General features: G+C 37.9%; 3 protein-coding genes across 3 annotated transcripts; 2 read left to right on the top strand and 1 right to left on the bottom strand.

The window, feature by feature from the left end:
• Positions 1-1,701: 1,701 nt before the first annotated feature.
• On the top strand, positions 1,702-6,482 carry c1galt1c1 (C1GALT1-specific chaperone 1). The gene is made up of 2 exons (XM_050042267.1): positions 1,702-1,849; positions 4,056-6,482. Exon 2 carries the CDS (start codon positions 4,070-4,072, stop codon positions 5,021-5,023), a length of 954 nt encoding a protein of 317 aa, XP_049898224.1. The 5' UTR covers positions 1,702-1,849; positions 4,056-4,069; the 3' UTR covers positions 5,024-6,482.
• Positions 6,483-7,218: 736 nt separating this feature from the next.
• mcts1 (MCTS1 re-initiation and release factor) lies at positions 7,219-9,468 on the bottom strand. The gene is made up of 6 exons (XM_050042269.1): positions 9,270-9,468; positions 8,193-8,345; positions 7,993-8,090; positions 7,777-7,910; positions 7,580-7,647; positions 7,219-7,482 (listed from the first exon to the last, which is right to left on the bottom strand). Exons 1-6 carry the CDS (start codon positions 9,278-9,280, stop codon positions 7,401-7,403), a joined length of 546 nt encoding a protein of 181 aa, XP_049898226.1. The 5' UTR covers positions 9,281-9,468; the 3' UTR covers positions 7,219-7,400.
• Positions 9,469-11,124: 1,656 nt separating this feature from the next.
• On the top strand, positions 11,125-24,735 carry cul4b (cullin 4B). The gene is made up of 20 exons (XM_050043231.1): positions 11,125-12,032; positions 14,327-14,442; positions 14,529-14,632; positions 14,752-14,821; positions 15,608-15,681; positions 15,766-15,928; positions 16,145-16,234; positions 18,226-18,308; positions 18,398-18,465; positions 18,640-18,758; positions 18,882-19,074; positions 19,171-19,275; positions 19,365-19,475; positions 19,712-19,797; positions 21,328-21,435; positions 21,546-21,659; positions 21,746-21,851; positions 21,973-22,145; positions 22,231-22,383; positions 23,528-24,735. Exons 1-20 carry the CDS (start codon positions 11,573-11,575, stop codon positions 23,621-23,623), a joined length of 2,592 nt encoding a protein of 863 aa, XP_049899188.1. The 5' UTR covers positions 11,125-11,572; the 3' UTR covers positions 23,624-24,735.
• The last annotated feature ends 126 nt before the right edge of the window (positions 24,736-24,861 follow it).

The following is a 24,861-nucleotide window of genomic DNA, read 5'->3' as shown; positions in this document are numbered from 1 at the left end:
GAGGTAAAAACACAGCACAGCTCAGTTTTAAAGTCAAGGAAAACTGTCACTGTCACATAAACAAATTACTCATCTGGAAGAGGAAACAATAACTTGCTATCACTCTTAAAATTACATACAGGATTTTTGTTGATGTGTTAATCGTGGTCATGAGAAATGTAATTTTAATGTCATTGGTCATGCATTCAAAATCCCACTTAAGTAAAAGTAATGTCAGCACAATGTACAATGAACAAAGTATGAAAAGTCTCCTGCAGGACAGCGGCCCCTGTCAGTGACTAACATGTTATTACATTATTAAATTACTGATAATGATGCAATAATGTTAACAGGCTACAGCAGTTCAGTAGTGTAGTTCATTGGTTTCAAAATCCATAATAAAATATAAAATCAAGAGGAGACTGCAGTAACTAGAGAAGTATCCTCTTGTGTCATAAACATGTAAACCTTCAATAGTTTCATGGCTCCGTTTCTCAATGATCAGCCATGAAATGTTCAGTCAATTTTTTTTAAACCTAGGGAGGACATGAGGGCTACATTTATCACAGTGTGTCATATAAATGTCTGTAAGTAACTTAATTGTGTCCTCCCACTTCTGAATCCAGACCTTGGGATGAGATACTGTGTTTTATCTGACTTTTGACTGAATTTAATTATTAATATTCAGTTTGACCCGTGGGTCATTTCCCTAAACATAGGTTCTTAAAATAGCTGCAAGTTTAAGCAGGAAGAGGTCAACTGATGTATTACCACTATATTTTTTTTATTAAATTAAAGAACCTGTTACATCTAAGAAATATAATGCAATATAAAATCATTTTTAAAATGTGCTAAATTCAGTAGATATTCTTTCAAAATGCATGAGCACACAGTATTTTCCCAAAATGAAATTAAAATAATACATTATTTAAATATACTATCATAAGAAATTAAATGAATTTCTTTGCCATTTTTTCTCAAATGATTAATCAATAATGAAAATAGAGGAATATTAGTTTTATGTGGATTAATCTACCAATTATTCAACTAGTTGTTTCAGCTGTAGTTAGTTAGAATTTATTTATAGTGTATTTCAGTTCAGTTCATGCCAGTTTTAATTAAATTATTATAAAATAAAATAAATAAATAACATAAAAGTTTATTATGACACAGGTCAACACTTAATTTCTGATCTGATTTAAGGAAAACAGTGGTCCCATTTTTAAAACCACATAATTTAAATAATCAGAAAGAATATCTAAAAATCAGAGCCTGCTTATGAACAAATTACATAATCTTTGTCCAGGCAACAATTTTAGAAAAAATCTACACTGATGGCAAACATTATGGAACCCAAAAGTGTTTAATAATAATAAAAAATAAAATAAAAAGACATTAAATAAACACATTAATATATAAAGCAAATCTTAATGAATAAATTAAATGTCATGTAAAAAATAAAAGTGTTACAAGAAGAATGTCATCATAAATATTTTTTAAATAAATATCCTTTGATTGTATATATATATATATATATACAATATATTATATATATTGTATATAATATATATTATATAATATTATATTGTTACATTTATCTAAAATGTTATATATATTATTTATTATTTTTAATACCATGTTGGGGCTCAACAAAACATAAATAAAACAAGCTGTGAACTTTATAGTGACAAGCTCTCCGCGGAGTCACGTGACCTCAGAGACCGGAAGTCTCTGTTGAGTGTTAAACTGTGAACATGCACCTACCTGACGCAAGTTGTTAATTGACTCTCCTCGCCAAACAGGAAAGAGGGAGCTGACAGACGAGCCAGCGCAGGAGCACCACCGAGCACGGCAGCATTTCCTTAGCGAGGTACAGTTAACGCTCTTTATTTGTTTTATTTATGTTGCAAACAAGACCCCGAGTTAGCTTCACAGTGTTAACGTTACGAAGCTAGGAAGCTAACAGTTAGCTAACAGCTGGTACGACTTCTACAACTGCCTGTTATAATGTTCACGAGTTTCCTAACGTCACTGCTGACTAGTCAGATCTGATCGTGTAAATGTCGACGATGAAAACAGGTAAGCGGTTTAAACAGTGATGTGTCTGTAATGTTTCACTGTTAAATGTTACCAGTCGAGCTCAGACCTTAAAATATTGTTTAAACGACACTAACAAGCTAACGCCATTTTATTAATGCCTTTAAATTACATTAGGGCTGCTACTGACAACATGATACTGATTAATCTGCCAATCAGTTTGGCTGCCACTCGATTAATTTGTCTGTGAAATGTCAGAAAACAGGTTGAAAAATAAAAGGTTTATTGACAAGTAGGTTTTCACTTACAAGGACTTTTCCTGGTGTTTGGTACATACTATAAACATATTAAGAGGAAGTAGGAAATGAAGATAAAGTACTGTAAAAGACAATAACATAAATGTAGGCGAAATACTAAATATTAAAAGGATACTATAAAAATATAATAAATATGTACAATAGAATAAAAGAGCAGAACAGTTTTGTGCAGGATGTGCAAACATTGATCAGTGGATGTGTAAAAGTTCACAGTACAGAGATCATGTGCAATGTACGGGAATGATACTCCGAGATGTGTGTTAATTAAATGTGTAGCAACAGATGTCTGTGGGGGGACAAAGGTCCCTTAAGTAATTTGACTGCATGCCTCACACAATGAAGTTGATACATCTGGTTAAAAAAATAGTTTAATTCAATTTTAATAGCCAAAATGTCACAAATTCTCTGGTTCCAGTTTCTCTTATGTGAGTATCTAACATATTAAATGTGTTGAAAGGTTGTCTTAGTCCTTGGTGATAGTAAACTGGATGGACAAATCAAACTACTTGAAGACATTACTTGGACTTGGAAAGTGTGATTTGTCACATTTTTCTGATATTAAATAGACTTAACAATTACTTGAGAAAGTAATCAGCGGACTAACTGATCATGAATACAACTGTTCATTATTTAAGAAAGCACTTGGCGTACAGGAATTTGCCTCCAGCTAAATAAAACATAAACTAAGCCAGTAAAGCACACATGTACTGAGTAAGTGCAGCCTTGTCATTTGTTGTAGGTAGCAATGCAGCAAACACAATGTAGTTTCACTGAAGAATCTGAGGCTGCACAACTGGTTGTGACTGACGACCCTTGCAAAGCATGTCTCCTTTTACACCCATGTGAAGTTTTAGTGTCGTCCTGACCTAGCACTTTTAAAGTACTTCAGCTGCTCAGGTCTTAAACACAACATACACACCAGCCAGTGTAAACAAGTTAAAACACAGCAAGACAATTCATTCACATTAAGGTCATCAAGGCATTGTATTAAAGTTACAATTTCCAGTATCATGACAATGCTGAAAAGCTCTGTGCTTTAAAGGCAATGAGTAAAATCTTAAAATCAATTCTGTAATGAACTCGAGCTCGTCCATTTTAAAAGGGGAGTTTTATGATCTCTTTTCTGACTCTTTGTTAGTAGTCAATTTCTGATTTATGTTTGTTAGAAGTCCACTTCAGTAATCTAAACATGAGGAAATGAAAGTGCGTATGATGGTTTCAGAGTCTGTAAAACTAAGAACAGAACGGCAGTATTCAGTACGTCTAAGAGTATAAAGGACGAGTAGTATTACAAACAGCTGAAACAGACGGACATTTGTAATGTCACATCAAAACTTTAGGTCATCTGATGAATGTTTTTAGCTGAGACTTCACCAGCTGCTTTATTTTTCAGTCATTTTTTGCGCCTCTTAAAGCAAAATGTCTCTACAAACATGACTAGGGCTGCAACCAAAGATGGTTATTTATCAATAAGTGTCAAATAATAGTGAGAAGTGCCCATCAAAGTTTCCTAAAGCATCACCAGATTACTTGTCTAACCAGCAGTCCAGAACCCAGATATTCAACTTACTTACACAAAGAAAAGCAGAAAATCGTCACAATTGATAAAATTGAAATGGATCATGTATGGCCTTTTTGTCTGAATAATGACTTAATCTTTTCAGATTTAAGTAGGATAACACTGAGTAGCAGCAGCATTAACGTATTTCCTCTCTTGTCCAGTGTCCTCTGCCAAGATGTTGTCCGAAGGAGGCTCTTTCATGAAGGGGATGGTCATGGGAGGCCTCTTCTGCTTGGTGCTGTCGCTCCTGGGTAGTTTCAGCCCCGGCATGGAGTCCAAGACAGATGACCATCATCATCATCACGTCAAGGCCCCGAGTAAAGACGAGCTGACACGCCTCTCTGACAGTCACATTCAGGAGTTGAGCAATCAAGTCCGGGTGTCTTGCATCATCATGGTCCAGCCCAAGATCCTTGTTTACTGGGCCACTGCGGTGGACACCTGGAGTAAACACTGTGATAAGGCTGTGTTTTACACCTCTGAGTCGTCTAAGGCACTCGAGGCAGTGGACCTGAATGAAAAAGATGACTGGGCGAGGTTACGTAAAGCCCTGAAGCACGCTTATGAGAACGCCGGAGACCTGCGCTGGTTCTTTGTGGCACAAGCTACCACGTTTGCCATCATCGAGAACCTCAAGTACCTGGTGCTCGCTAAGGATCCCAGTGAGCCCTTCTACCTGGGCAACGCTATGAAGTCAGGGGAGCTTGAGTACGTGTCGTATGATAGTGGCATTGTTCTCAGCTACGAAGCGCTGAAAAGGTTAGTGCATGTGTTAGAGGATGAAGACAAATGTCCAGAAAGAGGGCGTGCCCTGTGGAAGCTGAGCGAGGACAAGCAGCTGGCTGTGTGTCTCAAATATACAGGCGTCTTCGCAGAGAACGGAGAGGACATACACGGAAAGGGCCTGTTCAACAGCAAGAGTGTGAACACCCTGATAACGGACAGCATGAAGGACAACCCCACTAATGTAGTGGAGGGCTGCTGCTCCGATATGGCAGTCACATTCAACGGGATGTCACCGAATCAAATGCAGGTTATGATGTTTGGAGTTTACAGACTTCGTCCTTATGGCCACGACTTTCATGACTCGTTAGTATTTAACCCTCCTGAAGGCTCAGATAATGACTAGAGACTCATTCCTTCAAGATGCACGTGGCATTTTAAATGTTTTGCTTCTATGATGGCAAACCTAACTGTGGGGAGATGGTTTTCTAATTCTGTTTCTTAAACTGGAGCCTGGGTGGGAGTAACACTTGTTTGTATATTTGTACCTTTTGCACATGGCACAATCAGCACCCCATTGTGGTGTAGGTGAACAGTCTATGGGTGTGCCGTCCTTTTGAATGAAGGTAGAGTTGGGACGTATGTCAAACTTGTGACATGGGACTAGATTATCTGGAAGTTTTGGTTATTGTTATCTTAGATGTTTGTCTTTCTGTGGTCTTAAAGCTGCATTAGAGTCATCAGATGATGACTATTTTCTGAAAAGTTTCTGAAATGATTTAACTGTTCAAAGTGCTTCTCCATCTCAACCACATTATTAATCTCATTTCTCTGGTTTTGAAACCTCTGAGAATAAAGAGAGCTAATCATCCAGCTGATTTAAAGATTGTGTGAAAGCACCAATAATCAAGGGTCAGCTTAGGCTCGGCTCTAAGTCGAGTGAAGAATACGAAGAATTTGTCAATACAGCTAAATGGAAATTACTGTACCTCAATGCTGACATGTAGGTAAAGTGTATTTCTGTTACCACACATTAAAAAAAGAACAAAAGAAACTTCCACTGATATTTTAAAAACACGGCTCCTTCAAAACAAAAAGTGACTTTTGGATAATAACATTAATTTCTGATTAAATATAAAGTAGTTTTATAGTGTTGATCTAAAGAGGACTGTTTAAAGTTCAGTGTGTAGGATTTAGAGGTGTCTGTTGGCAGAAATGGAATATAATATTCATAATCATGTTCCCATTAGTTTATATTCGCCTGAAATTAAATCATGGTTTCATTACCCTAAAATGAATTGTTTACATTAACTGACATGAACAGACAAACCTAACACTGGCTCTAGAGAGGGCCATTTTCATTTTTGTGTCAGCCACTGTAGTTCTCCTACACACTTGGCACACGGGAGAAATTTCAGTTCTGCAACCTTTCCATTTGATGCTGTTTAATGCTTCACACCAGACCTTAAAGCAAGACCCAAAAATCAGTGGAAATGTCATCGTTCCACTGATTTAAAAAAAAAAAAAAAAAAAACTCTGGAAAAAAAAGTGACTTTTGGATAACAAAATAAAATTAATTTAATGCAGTTCTATGGCGTTGACTGATCCAACAATGACTGTTTAAAAGGTGAGAATGAGCACTGGCTCCAGGTGTATAAGTTGTCAAGAATACTGTGAATGATTTTTGGTAAATGGAAATATTTTTTACAGTTAAGACTGCTTTGTTAGGCTGAACAAATTCCATATAATGTTGTGAATGTACTCCTTCCCTCTTTTTATGTTCTGCCGTGACCACCATGTTGTTGTATCTTAATATTTTTCTGCTGTCAGGTAAGAAAAGAATAAAATATTACAGCTGTCATTGATGCCCTGGTACTATTGAGATATGTAGTCAGAATATTACAAAGGTCATCAACACTACTGTGCATGAGTCACGGTGTACATTCAACCAAGCAAGGGTGGAAGTTTCAACACAGGTGGGGGAGGGTGCATGTTAAACACGGGGTTTGGGGTCCTGTACCAGAAAATTTTAACACTTGATTCCCGCATTCTTGGGAAATTTAATTCAACATTTTATGCCTGTCTGCATCAATTTATGGTGTAAATGTCTTTTTGTAAAAATAAGTCCTTTGCTACTTTCATGTTTTTATTGAGGGGGGACATGTCCCATGTCTCCCCCCTAAAATTTACACCTATGGATACAACCCCGAAAACATCCACGAAGTTGAAACAGCGCTATAAAACAGTCCATTACTTTCCTGAAGTTAAGATTTTTTGCAGGGCTGTTGTATTTAATTGCATTATTTTTAGCTGTGTACCTAATTTCATCTGACTTTACCAGACAGTAAGCACAGTGTCACCCTTTACTCACTACAGAGGAGCAGAACTGGTCTAACAGTTGAACCACCCGACCACTCCTTCAGACATTATGTAAATATGCTCGCATCCTGGATTAAGGAGCAGACAGGCTACATCATTATTTTAAGTTTGTACTACAATACATGAAAACCAGGTCATCAAGTTTTGCCTGAGGTATTGAATATTACCAGTTAAATTATGTGAGCATCTTTCATTTGATATGATGCAAAATACCAACTGAGATTAAAGTTTAAAGCAAGATCTTTCTTTTATTTGTGCATATTGGCGATTGATTCAAAGCGTTCAGCAGGTTACACAGCTAAGTCCTCAGGTGTAAACAGGTGACGGGCAGCTCATGTGTCGCTGTCAAGAGCTCCACACTTTCTGGCGGTGGGTGGGGGCGGGCGCTGCAGGTGATGATGTCGTCATTTATACGTCTTCATGTGCCACAGTCCGTCATTCAGATAGTGAACGTTCTCGATTCCAATTCCCTTGTTGACTTTTTCTCTGTTTGCGAAAGGCAGATAAAGATAAGCGTCACTAGAGCAGCAGTGGGAAGGATTTCTTTTTGGGCTTCTGTATAATGCAGGAAATAAAAGCTTACATGCTTTCTGCAGACATTTTCATCACACCAACACAAAGTGCATGTTGTTTTCCCTCTGCCATTATGGCCTGCATCCACTTGTTAAAGACAAACATATGGGTAAGTGATGTAAAATGTGGAGGAAGGTGGCATTTTTCATTGTGAAGTTGGGAAAAAATACAGCACGGGAGGAAATCAAATCTTGTATAAAAGGATACAACTACTGTGTCAGCTCCAGCTGGGTAGAGTTTAGCGCCTGGGGACGTCAGCCCGGGGCACATGATGTTGGCTCCACTTAAGACAAATTTAATGGCCCCCTTGTCTACTTGCTGGTGTGGAAGAATGAAAGGATCTGCGAGAGGAAAAGAGCATTTGTTATCAGGGTGAGGGAACTCAAAACCATCCACCAAGCAGCTGGCATTAGAAGATCTTACATTTATGCAACAGTCTGAGGGTTGGGTAGAATGGTCCTTCTCTCTGTCTGAAGAAAAGCAGCTCTCCATTCACTGTCAAGATTTCAATGTGTTCATGGCTGTGGGAAGAAAAAAAGAAATATTAAAACTGTAGAAGACAATGCTTTGAACTGCACTGAATTGCATATGACAGCCTTGATGATGAAAATAAAATGTCATACCATCTCACTATTTTGACAGGGTCCTTTTTGGGCATTATGTGATTGAGCCATGACTCGATGTCAGGAAACTGTTCCAACAGCTGGTTTTTGATGCCTTTGATCACTGATGTTTTCAGCTGGATGCAGTTCGATACATTTTCTTTCTCGTCAAATCTGAAACAGGAAACGGAAAATGCTTTTGTATACTGTGTTTACAACAAATGCAGATAGAAAACAGAACAGGCTTTTGTGCAGGGATGGAAATTAAGTTTTTGTCCACCTGCCATTGTGGCTGATGGATCCCAAAATCTACCTGCTTCTCAGTAGATTACCATTATTGTTTTGGCTGGTGGCTGATGCTAATTTCCAAACCTGCATTTGTGGCTTGTCCATCATACGGTAGGAATCTTTTTTACAACAAAATGTAATCCTGTTTTGTGGTATCAATATACCACATGCATTAACTACTATACTGTAGGCCTAAATGTGTCACAATCAAGTATGTCACAGTGGAGCACACTGACTCCACATTGAGGCAAATAATGGCAGTGAACAGAGATGATTTAGTTCCACTATGGCAGATATTAACCACTACACAGTATGCAGGCTGTACATTGGAAAGAGACAGTAATTGTAGTCTTAGTCTAATTTATTTCCTTTGACAAGCAAGATACATGAATACATACATATATGGTACAAACAATTATGCATCAATACAAATCTTTAATTGTAATACACCCTTATAAGGGGGTAGTTTTGGGAGCTTTGTAGACAAGAGGTGAAAGTAAGAGGAAATAAGCTTAGCTAGTGTGAGATCTGCCTGAATGTTTCTCATACTGTCAAGATGACACTTGGTTTTTATTGTCCACCGTTAGTTCAGAAACATGAATGAATCACCATTAAATCACACAGCACTGATGCATTTTAGGCCTGATTCAATATAACAGCAAAGGATCTTACAACGTACCACAACTCATGTTTTATTAGCTGAACTTGAGCCTACAATAAACTTGAGGAAGCTAGCTAGCTACTCAGTTAGCGTTAGCCACCTAGCTGTGGTTAGCTAACGCTACAACATGGAAATAATTAGCACCGTACTTTTTAAACATCCTCGATGGTCGCTCTCGGCGCGTTCCTCAGTTGTAACAAAGTCTGTCCGGTCTCACTGCGGCAGATGAAGTACGGTAAACACAATTAATGAGAGAATACAATTCATTTATCAAGTAATGCTATAGCTGTTCCACGCCTGTTTAGCAGCGGAGGGCCAGCAGTATGAGGGGTGCGTCATTTTACGACAGCCGTTGACGTTACACGGCAGATCCTGTCACCACGGTAACTTCGGTTACTGAACTGAAATGTAGAATATAATTTTTAGATTTTTTTTTACATAGTATGCAATAATTCTGTTGCACTAAAATATTCCCTTACCTACAAATTATAAATTATATATGTAGAGTTTAAAATGCACACAGGAATTCTGAATTTGTTAAGTAGAAGCACTCATTGCTCATTGAACAGAACTAAAACAGGCAAATAAGTTCTAAAAATCCTATTAAAACATTATATGCTTTGGTGATATCTGAATGTGGTTGCTTATCAAATTTTTGTTAAAGTCATGGTAGAACTTCAGTGAATAGTTGATTAATCAATTTGTCAATTAAAAGAAAATTTGAAAAAACTCTATATTCATTTGAGCACATAATTTCATTTCTAACATCTCATATTTTTAATATTGTGCATAACACTTTGTGACTTGGTTTTGAAAGGTGCCGAATAAAGTTTATTATCATTATTATTATTGTCGTTATTAATATTTACAGTCTATGTGTACATGTTCTGTATTTGTTTCAGTTTACACATTTTGGCTTGTATATAGCCATTGTATGTTGTTGGTCATTGTTGCTTTTTATATATACATTCAATATTTATATCCTATTTTTACCTTGTATGTGTGTGTATCCTGTCTTTGTTCAGCTTTTTGCTCGTTGTTGTGTGTTTATTTCTGTCTTCATTTTTACTGGAACTGTGTGTAACATTGAGAGCAAGATAAAACCGAAGTCAAATTCCTTGTACGCATACACATACTTGGCCATTAGAGCTGACTCTGGCATACAGTAGTGCTGTAAAATCTAAATTCATGATAAAAATAGGGAAAGAGAGTCCCTGAATTTGGCCATTTGTTTCCTTAATCTGAATTTAATAACCACACATGTTATCCATATACATTCTAAATCTCTCAAGTACATTTTAACAGGTCATATTATATAAATTCTAATATCTGATGTGACATCTTGTTGATGTGTTTGTAACACAGTGCATTACAAAGTTGTGTGCCACTGTATTTCACATTGAACACAACACACGTTTATCTAATCATAAACAATGTGAAGTGAAATGCTCATTTATGACCTCCATAGACTGTTCATAGTGCAAGCATAATGAAAAACTGAGAAAATTACATTTAGAAAATCTGAACATTTATAACAGCACATTTAGGCAAAATAAATAAATAAAAAATAATAAAATAAAAATCTAAAAATAAGCCAAAGTAGTAACAATGATGTAGCAGAGGATATGGTCTAGATATAGTGGCCAGGGAACATGTGAATATAAATTATGAAAATAAAATAAAATTTGTAAAGTAGTTTTTTTAATGAAAGAAGCAGAACAAAATTACTTTGATGATGGAGAAACAATGCTCGTGAGTTTGTCTTTAATAAATCAGTTATTATATTTTTGTTTTTTAAAACGGTAAATACAACATATGTACATCCATTCATACATTAATAGTAACTGAGCAGCTGATTGATCCTCATTCATTCATGTTTGGTGAATTCACCACCAGAAAGAATGACATCAGTTGGCTGTCTGATCGGCGCCATCTTGTGGCCGGAGCCGTTACATCACTGTAGTCGGTTTAAAAAAAAACACGCTTGTGCAAAAAGTACTTTTGTACAAAGTACTTCCGGTGGGGTCACCGACTAGCTTTTTATGAGCGAATTTTTCCCGTGTTTACCAACGGATATTTTAGTGTCATGTCAGCCTGTTTTTCGCCGTAGCTACATTTATGTTGTAAATAATAACCGTTAACGGCCGCTTGAGTTAACCGCTCTCACTTAACGACTGGACAACGCGGTTAGACACGAGAGGCAAAAAGAGGAAGCAATAGCCAACCATCTTTCTTCTTCTGCCAGCAATAACAAGAAAGAGACAAGGCTAGGTTCAAGTGGAGCTGTGTAGTTTACAATGTATTGTCTGTTTTATACCGGATAAAGGACTTGGTTGAAACCTCGCCGTGTTTAGCTAGATACAAGCTGTCGGACACTGAGCTCATCCCCCGGCAGGACTGGAAGTTTCGGATCAGAAGACTGGCTGTTAAGAATTAGTATTCCCGTTTTTTCATGTTTCCAACAGGTTTATCTTCCCCTAATCCCCCACCACCGCCAACCCAGGAGGCTAGACCAGCGGCTACTGATGTCAAAAACGACAGCGGTAACATCACATCTCCGAAGAAGAGGAAAATAAACGGCTCAGAGAGGGAAGACACTACTGACACGATCTCTTCTTCGCCTCCCAAGACCCTGAATTCCTCCTCTTCTTCCTCCTCCTCCTGCTCTCCTACTCCGCTGCACATCCAGAAGAAGTTGAGGTTTGAGGATTCAGTGGATTTCATTGGACTGGATGTGAAAATGGCTGAGGAGGCTGCTGCTGCTTCGTGCTCTAATAACAAAAGCAAAGCCGTGTTCCTGCCCGGTGGCGTGGGACACCATGCAAACGGACTGACGAAAACCGCAGGCTCCGGCACCTTTTCCAACAGTAAACCCGGTGCTGCCAAGAAACTAGTCATCAAGAACTTCAAAGGTAGCAGATAACAATGGTGGATGGTGTGATTCAAGCTCCCAAACATGCACTGACATTATACAACTTAAACTGCTAATGAAGTCCATTGATTAAATTCTCTCCTGGTCCGAAAGCCTGCATTAAATACTGAAATACTATAAAGTTAGCTGAGTCAGTGGATCACATTTACATTAATAAGAACTAAATATGTGTCAAAAAGGCTATTAAATCAAACGTAACATTATAAATATTCCTGAGTAGTCACCTTGGTAACAATAATCTATCACCATGGGGATGACTGAAGAAATTGAAGCATAAATATGTTTAAGAAATTCTCAGTTATTTAACCAGAGGCACTCATTGGTCATTAAAACACAACTAAAACAGCCAAATAAGTTCTAAAAAAAATCCTATTAAAAACACTAAATGTCTTGGTTATAATTTAATATTATTGTATATGAGTTTTTTGTGAAGTCATTGTAGAGCTGCAGCAAATAGGTTATTAATCGATTAGTCATTTTGAAAGAAAATTAATCGCCAACTGTTTTGATTATCAATAGTTTCAGTCATTTTTAAGCAAAAAAAGTCCACCATTTGATGGATCTAGCCTCTTAAAACAGTCTGACAAGTTGTAAAAGTCCTATTAAAACACTAAATGGCTTGGTGATGATTGAATATTATTGTTTAACAAATTTTTGTGAAGTCATTGTAGAGCTGGAGCAAATGGTTGATCATTCGATTCGTCATTTGAAAGAAAACTAATCACCAACTAGTTTGATAATCAGTCATTTATAACCAAACATGTCAAACATTTGCTGGATCCAGCCTATTAAAAGTGATAATATGCTGCTTTTCTTTGCCATTTATGTCAGTAAATGAAGAGTCTTTGGGCTTTGGACTGTTGATTGGACAAAAGCAATTTTAAGATGTCAGTTTGGGCATTTTCCATATTTTTTGGCCTTTTCTAGACTAAATAATTAATCGACAAGTCATGAGGATAATTGTCAGATAGGTGGTTAGGCGATGTTACTTATCTGGTGATGTTGTTTCTCAAATTTCCGTAGTCTGAATTAATGATTCTGGGCAAGTAGTGATTAAAAATTAACAAAATTAGTTATTAAAGTTGTTTGACATACAAATATCTGGGCCTGTTGGTGTAAGTCATAACAGTGGACCTCAGGCTGTCACTTTGGGTATTAGTTTGATCATTTTTTAATTTAATGATATTGTAAAATTGCAAAACAAATATTAATATGTAGTATAATGAATATGATTTCAGCCATATTTAAGTTTTCTAATCAGATAGTCCTATTGAGAGCAAGATTTGTTTTTCACCAGAGGCCCCATAATACATTGCGATTTTAATCACTTTGCAATATGTTGAGTGTTGCCATAATATATATATTGTGATTTATTACCGTTTTTCAACTGTAAATTCTGTCTCCAAAGGCAAACGTTGTTAATATCTGTTTCATTGAAAAAGATCAAGTTTGTTAATCTCACAGCAAATCATTTTTATTGCAGTAAAATCTATCTATTGGACTGAAAAAGCTGTTAATTTTATTATTCTAGTAGGCTACCAAAAGTTTAATTTGTATTTGTGATACTCATAATAATAAAATATAAAATATTATAAAATAATAGATACTTGGCACCCATGTATGGATACAATATTGACATGCAAACTTATACAATACCATGCAACTAAGAAACATTTATAGTTAGACAACCAGCATACATTGAACTACAGATACAAGGCCAAACAACCAGCAATCACCAATAAATAGAGTTGATAGAAACGATTAAAGAAGTAATAAAAAAAAACATCAGGTTGTAAAACTTAAAAATCTCTTATAAAAATTAAAGAACCTGGTTTGAGTGCAGTTTTGTTCCATTTTAAAAGGTGCATAAAATACCTGCCATGACTTTCATTCATACAGAATATCTAAAGATACTGCATTGTGAGATTTAGAAGGGAGAGGTGTGAGCTGTAACAGCAGAGCTTTATAAATGAATATCATTAGATGACTCATTCCAGCCAGTCAAGAACATATTGCAGAGCCTGGTCATATCTCTATATTACAGTGACAAAATTTCAGGTGATATCATCTTTAATAACACAGTCCAATAACCAGATATTATGCATTCTTTGTCACTATCATCTGTCTATACTTTAAATAGAAACAAACAAACTTGTTTTAAAATAGCCCCGGTGACACAGCAGTATGGTCCAGTGAGGTGCACTGTTTGTCATTCAGGCTCTGCTGAAGTGTACAGTGTTATCAGAACTGTTTGTGTTTTTATTTTGCACACAGAAAAACCCAAATTGCCCGAGAACTACACGCAGGAGACCTGGCAGAAGCTCAAGGAGGCAGTGGAGGCCATACAGAACAGCACTTCAATCAAGTACAATCTAGAGGAGCTCTATCAGGTTTCACTACACGCCTGTTGACCTCCCACAGGAAGATTATTTATGTGAAAACTGTACTTGTTCTGACACCTTTCTTGTCCCCTCAGGCTGTCGAAAACCTGTGCTCCCATAAGATATCTGCCAAGCTTTACAAACAGCTGAGAGCCGTGTGTGAAGACCACATCAAGGCACAGATTGATCAATTCAGAGAATATCCTTTACAGTTTCTATCTATCTTCTGTCAGTGGATCCTGACAGTTAGTGTTGATCATGTTGTGATATTACAGCAAGGCTCATGAATGAAAGCTTTTTCCTTAACATTGTTCGCACGGATGCCCTGGACAGTGTGCTTTTCCTAAAGAAAATCGACAAGTGCTGGCAAGATCACTGTAGACAAATGGTATGTTTTATACCTTTAGTAAGTCAAGTGGGGGTTGCTTTATCCCTTGAATGTCTGCTAACATAACCTTGCAACCTTCATGCAATTTGTTTATTCAATTTTTATGTTTAAATGGGTATTCCACTGATTTAGTTCTGCACTTCTGTGAAGTTTGGGGACTGGAGAAAGAGATATTAAACTAGAAGGTCAGGGTTATTTTCTCAGACTTTCTTCAGAGCCTTATTCACACATGACTAGTATTGTCAGGAGAATACTTCTAGTAACTTGTAATGATTGTCAAGGTCGTGTGTGTGATCTTAATCCTGTGCAAATCTGTCATGTCCGTTATTTGTCAAGTTAAAATTCCACCGCAATTTACCTACCGTATTTCAGCAAACACAGAGGTCATGTGATGACATCAGTCGTGGGAATTGGCACCTCAGTGATTTTTTTTTTTTTTGGCAAGGTTTTTTGTTTTCTCTGCGCCTTTTTCTGCCTCTTTCCCTGTTGAAAATTATGGAGGTTGTCACCATAGCAATCCGTGCAGATAGGTTTGTGATGTCTGGACACACAAATCTGATTTGATCATTTAAAAATAACAGTGCAGAAAGTCCGTCTTCAAGATCTGATTTGAGAAACTAATCTGATTTGCCTGCAGTCTGACTTGCAACGAGTAAACGAGATCTGCATGTGTAAAATTGGTGGAGTGCCCCTTTAATTTTAATCACATGAGAAAATGGTTGGAAAAAGAATCCCACTGTCATTAGTGCTCATTTCTAACTGTGAGTGTTTGTCATTGTTCCACAGATCATGATTAGGAGTATATTTTTGTTTTTGGATCGTACCTACGTTTTACAAAATTCAATGCTGCCATCAATCTGGTGAGTGATCGCAGCTGTTCTACAGTAGTATGAGACTGATTTCTGTTTGAAGTGTGTGTTTGAACCAGCTGCTCTGCTCTGCAGGGACATGGGTCTGGAGCTGTTCAGGTTCTACATCATCAGTGATCTGAAGGTTCAGAGTAAAACCATCGACGGGATCCTGCTGCTCATTGAGAGGGAGCGAAACGGAGAGGCGATAGATCGCAGTCTGCTGAGGAGCCTGCTGAGCATGCTCTCTGACCTGCAGGTAATCGACCATTTTATTAATGTTTAATAATGATCCACACAGCTGGTGTAAATCTGTGCTTAAAGGCCCGTGTCTTTGTCCTGTACTAAGAGAAAAAGAGCGGCTCCTGCAGCTGTGTTGTTTTGTGATTATCACCTGCGCAGGGGTGTGATGAGTTGTCGGTTTCCTGTTGACAAATGGCTTTAATGAAACCTGTGTTCTCTCCGTCCCTGACAGATTTATCAAGACTCCTTTGAGCAACGCTTTTTGGAGGAAACTAATCGACTGTATGCTGCAGAGGGACAGAGGCTGATGCAAGAGAGAGAGGTGATTTATGTGACCCTGGCACTCTGGGCCCATTTCTGTCATTTGCTGGTGCATTTTTCTTATTTCTATGAATAACTAAACAAGGGTGGACAACCTGATTACACGCTACACGTCCAGTCTATTATTTCTGTATCTAAAATAGGGATTGCAACACTAAGACTTTATTTAAGTTCTTCAGAATGAAACAGAAAGGACTCCACTTTTTGTGTGTACTGCTAAAAAATCAAAAGCAATCCAAACAAAACAACACTTAAGAAATCCATCATAGAAGAACAAAAGCACCAACAGGCACATAAATGATGTGTTTTGCATGAAGGTTCTCTTTTATCTCAGTTGAAAAAGCTTCTGCTTGATTCAGACAACAAGTACAGCAGATTTGTTTGCTTGCTGACGGATTGGATTGAGACATATTTTCACTATTTACCATCTCAGCTCAGAGTTTGATGTTTTCCTGCAGGCTGTCAAAACATTGTGTTTGCAAATCTGAGTTAAATCGGTATTTATTTTTTAGGGATTTCTAAAAGCTAATCTCTTCTTGAATAGATTACACTGTACTTAGAGTCAAGATTTAGCTGTTCAAGTTGATAACAACACATGAACTCATGTACCTGATGACAGTTAAGTCTAAAATAAGGTCTCTAAGGCCCTCATTTACCCTCGTCTTATCCAACTGTAATAATGAAATTTACTGAATCATAGATGGATAGTTTAAATAATACTGTGGCAAGTGCTTCCCTTTGTTCCTCACTACATTGTCACATTCAAACATGGTAAGATACAAGTCTGTAAAGGCTGCAGACCCTCTAATCTATAGCTGTGTCTTTACACTCAGTTGCGAGTTTATTAGGTGCACCTAGCTAAAACTGTGAGGAGTCCCACAGCTAATCCTACCTCCATGAAGATTATAATGTTATCTTTTTTGTGCTGAGACTGTTTTAGAGTGGTGGGTGGCAAGGTGGTGCATTGGTTAGCATTGTTGTCTCACAGCAAGAGGGTTCGAACCTGGGTGGGGGAGCCCTTCTGTATGGAGTTTGCATGTTCGCCCCGTGTCAGCGTGGGTTTTCTCCGAGTATTCCAGCTTCCTCCCACAGTCCAAAGACACGCAGGTTAATTGGTGACTCTAAATTGCCCGTAGGTGTGAATGTGAGCATGAATGGTTGTCTGTCTCTATGTGTCAGCCCTGTGATAGTCTGGTGACCTGTCCAGGGTGTGCCATCTAAAATTATTATACAGTCGAGGCTGCTTTCTCCATTTTTAAAACTTGATTTCACTTAAATTGTCTCTTTATTTGATTTATATAATCAGAATTGTTTTATGTATTTTATTCTGGTCCTGTCGGTGTCTTTGTTATATTGAAGTTCCTCATTTGGTTCTGCTACTGTTGATTTGAATTTGCTGCTTTATGTGAAGCACTTTGTAACCTGGGTTATTGAAAATTCAGCTGTTATGGAGAAAAGCAGTCTCTAAAAGGAATTTGTCACCCACAAAATAATCATTTGTATATCAATTACTCAGCCCTGTTATGTCGAATATGTGAAAACAACTTTTTCTTGCCTGTCTCCATGACAAACAAAAAAAACCTCTTGATAAATTGGAGGAAAAAGGGGGCTGCGTTTAACAAATGTCCTAAATTATAAGGTTTTAGCAAAAATGGAAGTGCTGAGCATATGACTGGATAAATGAGGCTCACATTACACTGCACAACTTCTGTGAGAGTTTGGAAATGGATGTTTTGTTGTAGTTTTGCTGTTGCTAAACGGGGCCCTCTTTTACTCCATGTCATCAAGAATGTTTTCCCCTTTTGGTTTCATCGTGTACCGTGAAAGTATTCGAGAAAACAAAGCTTTCTTCGCAAATTCAGTGTAACATGAGTTGAGTAATTGATATACAAATGATCACTTAGTGGGTGTTAGAAGCCGTTGAGGCCTAGAGTGTCTTTCATCACAGTATGGTGTAAATTTAAATATCCCTGTTTCCCTGCTTTTGTTTAGGTACCAGAATATCTGCATCATGTCAACAAGCGCTTAGAGGAGGAGGCCGACAGAGTCATCACATATCTAGACCAGAGCACACAGTGAGTGTCAGACTGTAGCATTCAGTTTACAGCATAACTAACACTGAATAAGATTCAGTTGTAACCTGAGCCTTTTACCCCCCTCTCAGAAAACCGCTCATTGCCACTGTGGAGAAACAGTTGCTAGGTGAACATCTCAAAGCTACTTTGCAAAAAGGTACACAACTGTGAATACTTTATGTAAATAAATGTATACATGAGTCACATTACAGCAGTCAGTAAATGTCTAAGATGTATTTGATCTCTAACTATGCTGCCTGTCTGACTACGAGCTGAGTATAAGCACAGCTTTAGTTCTGACCTCTGACCTTCTGCTGTTGGAAACTTTCAGGGCTGACTCACCTGCTGGATGAGAACAGAATTCAGGATCTGTCTCTTCTCTATCAGCTCTTCAGTCGAGTGCGGGGTGGTGTTCAGGTTCTCCTGCAGCACTGGATAGAGTACATAAAGGTATGACAGCATCAGCCGTGATAAAAGTCTGAAGATAATGTATCATGAAGGTGCTAAGCTCTCAGAAGCTGTTTTGCATACCCTGTTGCCAACTGTTGTTTTTCCAATGTCTTGGAAATCTAGGCTTTTGGAAGCACAATCGTAATCAATCCAGAGAAAGACAAAACAATGGTGCAAGAGCTGCTGGACTTCAAAGACAAGGTGGATCACATCATCGACGTCTGCTTCATGAAGAACGAGAAGTTTGTCAATGCCATGAAGGAGGCTTTCGAAACATTCATCAACAAACGGCCAAATAAACCTGCAGAGCTCATAGGTCAGAGTGCATTTCTCACGTACATAACTTATAAATGAGCATTTAATCATAATCGCCATGAAATAACATGGTCTATAAATATACCTTGTCTCACAGCAAAACACGTGGATTCAAAGCTCAGGGCAGGAAACAAAGAAGCAACAGATGAAGAGCTGGAGAAGATGTTGGATAAGATCATGATTATCTTTAGATTCATCTATGGTAACATTTACTGTCACATATCTGTCAGTTTTGGTTTCTTTTCCCTCTCTGTGGTTGTTCCTAACTAAAATAATGTGTCGTCATTGCAGGAAAAGATGTTTTTGAGGCCTTCTACAAAAAGGATCTGGCCAAGAGATTGCTGGTTGGTAAAAGCGCCTCTGTGGATGCTGAAAAATCGATGCTGTCAAAGCTGAAACATGGTCAGTTTAATCCATCATAACACACACACACACACACACACACACACACACACACACACACACACACACACACACACACACACACACACACACACACAAATAANCACACACACACACACACACACACACACACACACACACACACACACACACATAAATAAATAAATAAATAAATAAATAAATAGAGTCTTGACCCTGAGTGCACACTGACTGTGAACATTTCGGTGTGTCCTCAGAATGTGGAGCAGCGTTCACCAGCAAACTGGAGGGGATGTTCAAGGACATGGAGCTTTCTAAAGACATCATGGTGCAGTTCAAACAGGTGAGAACGACAACAGTGGGTTAAATCTATAAGAGTTTTATATTTGATTCTTATGACAGTGAGATAATATAAAGGCAGATTAGTTTCAGACAGATATTAACACTGCATGTAAAATGCATCCCCCTCCTTCCTTTCAGTTAGCCTGCTGTGTTTACAACAGTCATTGAACCTGGCTCAACCTTTGCCACAGTGTAACTTCTTCTGGCAATTGACTGCAACTCATATCAAATACTTGCTGCAGTGGCTGCAGTTTAAGATTATTTTTCATTATCAAATAATCCTCCTATCCTCTTATTTTCTTGCTTTATTGCCTATTTGTTGAGTTGAAAGTACACCAGCAAATCCTCACACTGGAGAAGCAGGAACAAATACTTTTTTATTTGATGTAAAATGTTATTTTAAAGAAAATAGGTTACATTTCTACTTCAAAATGTATAAAAATGACGAGACCTGTGTTATATATTTTGTAGAGTTGTGTATTTACATCATCCAAAATGTTCCCAGTAATGTACAGACTCTAAGGAAGCTCCAATTTTATTCAAGAAACAATATGTTTCATTTTGGCGATATCATGTAACCTTTTCCCGCTGTAGTTGCTCCAACTTCTGGAGAAACATGAAAACTCCAGATCATACTTCACTGTAAATCATACAGTGTCACAGCATTATACCCGGTGACAATAATACTGCAATATTTTTTATCATTAGCATGCCATTTTCAACACAGTACTCCAGCAGAGACCTAATTTATTGATATATTTCAACATTGATCCAGTTTACGACAGTGTGCTTCTATGACAAGTGGATCATGCCAGCCACCAAGCCATTGTTATAACATTAAAACAACATTTAACACACTCATAAAGATATTTTTAGAAAGATTGCTGTGAATACAGATGACACTGCTGGGCTACCTCACAACTGAACCCACCACATCATGTTAGCTGCAGTAGCTGTATGGGTAGTCGACTCACCTAATGCTAATGACAGATAGCATGTCATCAGCAGTGAAGACAACAACTCCTATTAACCCACGCTACCTCAGGATGTCATCAAAGTCTCTACAGAGACCTAGCAGCAGAAATTACATACAGTGTGTTTAACGTCAACTGCCAAAATCAATTAATTAGACCAGTAGTTTCGGCTCTGCCTGGTATATTACTTTGCAACAGGAAGTACTCATTAGCTCGTGATTATGGGAACAAGAGATGAAGTGATTGTCACCGTGAGAAGTTTCCAGAGTTGTAAAATCCTTCCTCCTCTTATTACAAACCACTGTGCATTGTTTTGAAATCTAACAAGCCTTCACACTCATGGATTCATCCTTCAGACACGGCTTCATGGTTCATATTTCATCATCTCACTGTCACCTGAAACTGTTGGCCCTCAGCAACACAGCCCCTTTTTAACGCAGTGCTGTTTTTGGTTTCAGTATCACCCAACAGATTCAGTTTCTTGTCATGATAACCTAAAGTGAAGCATTAAATTTGTGTGGGTAGATATCACATGTATGTCACATGTATTTCTGTAGTATATGCAGTGCCAAAACATTCCTGGCAACATTGAGCTGACGGTGAACATCCTCACGATGGGCTACTGGCCAACCTATGTCCCGATGGAAGTGCACCTGCCTCCTGAGGTTAGTGCTGAGCAAATATATAAATTTTCGGCAGCATGCTGTTTTTATCACCTGCTGTGCAATAAATGTACTGAGTGTGGCTTTGTTGCGCCTCTGTTATCTTTGTCCAGATGGTGCGACTGCAGGAGATTTTCAAGACCTTCTACCTGGGCAAACACAGCGGCAGGAAGCTGCAGTGGCAATCGACACTCGGCCATTGTGTCTTAAAAGCTGAATTTAAAGAGGTAGATAACTGCAAGAGACACTCTGGTGTGTTTTCACTGAATAAAGCATAATGTTAATTGCTCTCTTTGATTTTTTTGTACAACAGGGCAAAAAGGAGCTGCAGGTGTCACTATTCCAAACACTTGTGCTACTGATGTTTAACGAGGGAGAGGAGTTCACCCTGGAGGAGATCAAACTGGCAACAGGAATAGGTCTGTGTGATCACATCAAAGTTTGACTGGCAGCACTTTGATAAAGGAACGAGGGTTGTCAGGCACTCATTATGCAGCACCACTGATCTAAAACACTGTTTGTGTGTCTGTCGGTTTACAGAGGACAGCGAACTGCGCCGGACTCTGCAGTCACTGGCTTGTGGGAAAGCGCGCGTCCTCACCAAAATCCCCAAAAGTAAAGACGTGGAGGACGGGGACAAATTTTCTTGCAATGATGACTTCAAACACAAGCTGTTCAGGATCAAAATAAACCAGATCCAGATGAAAGAAACGGTATAATATCATCTTGCAGTAGTTTTCTCACTTCAAGGCCTACAAAGTGTTTGCTGAAGTATTTTAACAAATTGTTTCCTGTCAGGTGGAGGAACAAGCCAGCACCACAGAACGGGTCTTTCAGGATCGTCAGTATCAGATTGATGCTGCCATCGTGCGGATCATGAAGATGAGGAAGACTCTGAGCCATAATCTCTTGATGTCTGAAGTGTACAACCAGCTCAAATTCCCTGTCAAGGTGATAAACACAACACAAAAGCTTCATTGATTTATATCGGGCATGAGTATTTTAAATTCAATTTCGATGACTGTTTAACTCTCAAAATCTGTTGTTGTGGAACTGTTTAGGTTTTGTAAGAGATGGAGTTCCATTATACACCAGAGTCATTTATACACTGTAAAAATTATTGACTAAATATTTAGGATTATAGCCCAACAATACTGATGTTTTGGAGCTTAAAAAATCCTCTAGTGATTTATCTGCCAACAATCTTTTATTTTATGTTATTTTATTTGCATAAACGCATAACATAGGCATACACCATTTGATTTATAATATGTGAATATTATTTTCATTTATTAAAATTGTGACCACAATATCTTCTTAGTGAGACATTTTACAATTAAATCTTTTTTAATTTCAGTGGTACTAGTGGTATTGGCCACCAAATACATTTGCAATAAGCAAATATCGAATGATTTTTAATTAACTTATTATCTTATTATCTTATCTAGCTTTTTCCTCTAACAAAATTCAGTTCAGGCTGTTTTGGGTACAACTGCAACAATTCATTTATTAGCAATTACTCGTCAACTATTAAATTAGCTGCCAACTAATTTAAGAATCAATTAAACGGCTTGAGCATTTGAGCAAGAAAAAAAAAAAGAGTAAAAAATGGTGTAAGAAAAAAGTCAAAATTCTCTGATTCTAGCTTCTTAAAATATGAATAATATCTGTTTTCTTTACTCTTCTGTGACAGTAAACAAAGTATCTTTGGGTTGTGGATGAAACAAGACATTTGAGGAAGTCATCTTGGGCTCTAGAAAACAGTGATTGACATTTTTCACCATTTTCTGATATAGTTGCAGGTCTAGTTTTGGGTGTATTTTATAAAAGCACCCTCCCTGTTACCAAGCTACTTTCCCCATCAGCTGATGATACTGTCAGACAGTTAAATAAAGTTTATTTAAGACTGGTCTACCAAGGTAAGGTCTAAACTGGCTTGTACAAGAGAGACTTTGTAATGTAAGTTACCCCGGGGAAGTGGCATGGCTTACATGAATCTGCTTTTCAATGTGATTACCTCACACCTCAAAGTATAAAAATAACCAGAAATGCTGGCATGTGCCGCATGTGTTAACCTCTGCCTCCTCCCTTACAGCCTGCTGACTTGAAGAAGAGGATAGAGTCTCTTATTGACAGGGACTATATGGAGCGCGACAAGGAGAACCCCAACCAGTACAACTACGTGGCTTAGAGAGAAAGAGAAAGTGACAGAGAAAAAGAGATGCAGATGGTCCATTCAGGCTGAGGTGATCGGTCTCTAAAATCTTTTGCTCCAGACAGTGGATGTTAACCATTATCATCTTCAACCCAGCGACCGACATGTTGAATGGATACTGCTCCACAGGATTTTTGTCAGGGGTCTTGTGATCCTGTGGACTGCATGCCCATTGAAAAGAGAATATTGTCCATATTTCTCAGTGCCTCTGAGAGAGTTGGGCTCACCGAGGACAGACAAAGAAGACACACAGATGTTGTTCCGTTTGCTCTTTTTTTTAATGGAGAGGAAAAATATTTATTTTCAAACTTAGATTCTTCTTTGTCCATAGTTTGAATCAATATGCTCTTTGTTATCAAGTCACTTTTTGTTTTGTTTTTTGTTCACTCAGTATCCCAAGCAAATGCTGACACACTTAATGCTCTAAATGTACCACACGTTGGAGAGAAAGAGGATCGAAAAATTAAACTGATGCTTGTCTCTTCAGTCAGTGTCAAATGTGGGACTATTGGACTAATATTCATTGTCGGAAATTAACAATTGAGGGGGGGGGGGATCTGTGTCAAATGTGTGATCCTGCAGTTTTACCATTCTAAGGCCATCTGATAAAGCTGTGATCATGAACACACAGAGCGTTCAAAGCAGAGTTTGTGCCAAAAAATGAGCACTTCTTTTGTTATAGGGTGTATTCAAGCTGCTAAAACACTTCAGTTGTACAAGTATATGCATTTAAGTTTCTCGTTTGTTCTGTCTTTGTACGTTTTTGTACATACTTCACAAAAGTGACATTTTACATGATCTCATCTGACAGTCAACTGCTTTTTAGGTTTTTTTGTTAACCCTTAGAAAGTATACTAAAAGCACAATGGCATCAGAGTCCCCATCTTCCCCAGTGTCATACCATATACACACTATGTTTTTTTTTTTTGTATGTCTCCCTGTGGGGCTTGCAGGCCTTGCTGAAAAGTGGGAGGAATTGGAGTGGATTGCCTCAACACATGAGGAGAATTATGATTGATTAGACATGCCCTTGTTCGTATGAGTCTGTTAGATTTATTGCTTCAGATTAAAATAACTGTTTCAATCTGGGGGGTTTTCTTTTATTAATCACTGGTTTCTATACACATGCTACTGTCTTGTATCAAAGCAGCCATTATTAAGTATTTTTTGTTTCACATTCTTGTGATCCGTGGAAATACACACAGTATAATAAG

The sequence above is a fragment of the Epinephelus moara genome, chromosome 4, assembly GCF_006386435.1.
Source record: "Epinephelus moara isolate mb chromosome 4, YSFRI_EMoa_1.0, whole genome shotgun sequence".
Taxonomy (NCBI): domain Eukaryota; kingdom Metazoa; phylum Chordata; class Actinopteri; order Perciformes; family Serranidae; genus Epinephelus; species Epinephelus moara.
This window is presented reverse-complemented; position numbering and strand designations above follow the sequence as displayed.

What these genes read in the sequence shown, in the direction of transcription:
- c1galt1c1 (XM_050042267.1), top strand. Translation starts at nt 4,070, where the DNA reads ATGTTGTCCGAAGGAGGCTCTTTCATGAAGGGGATGGTCATGGGAGGC.
- mcts1 (XM_050042269.1), bottom strand. An exon ending in CCTGTCAAAATAGTGAGATG is followed by an intron (nt 8,091 to 8,192) that starts GTATGACATTTT and finishes TTCTTCCCACAG; the next exon opens with CCATGAACACATTGAAATCT. An exon ending in CCTCAGACTGTTGCATAAAT is followed by an intron (nt 7,911 to 7,992) that starts GTAAGATCTTCT and finishes TTCCTCTCGCAG; the next exon opens with ATCCTTTCATTCTTCCACAC.
- cul4b (XM_050043231.1), top strand. Translation starts at nt 11,573, where the DNA reads ATGTTTCCAACAGGTTTATCTTCCCCTAATCCCCCACCACCGCCAACC. An exon ending in TATCTTTAGATTCATCTATG is followed by an intron (nt 19,276 to 19,364) that starts GTAACATTTACT and finishes TCGTCATTGCAG; the next exon opens with GAAAAGATGTTTTTGAGGCC. An exon ending in AGATCCAGATGAAAGAAACG is followed by an intron (nt 22,146 to 22,230) that starts GTATAATATCAT and finishes GTTTCCTGTCAG; the next exon opens with GTGGAGGAACAAGCCAGCAC.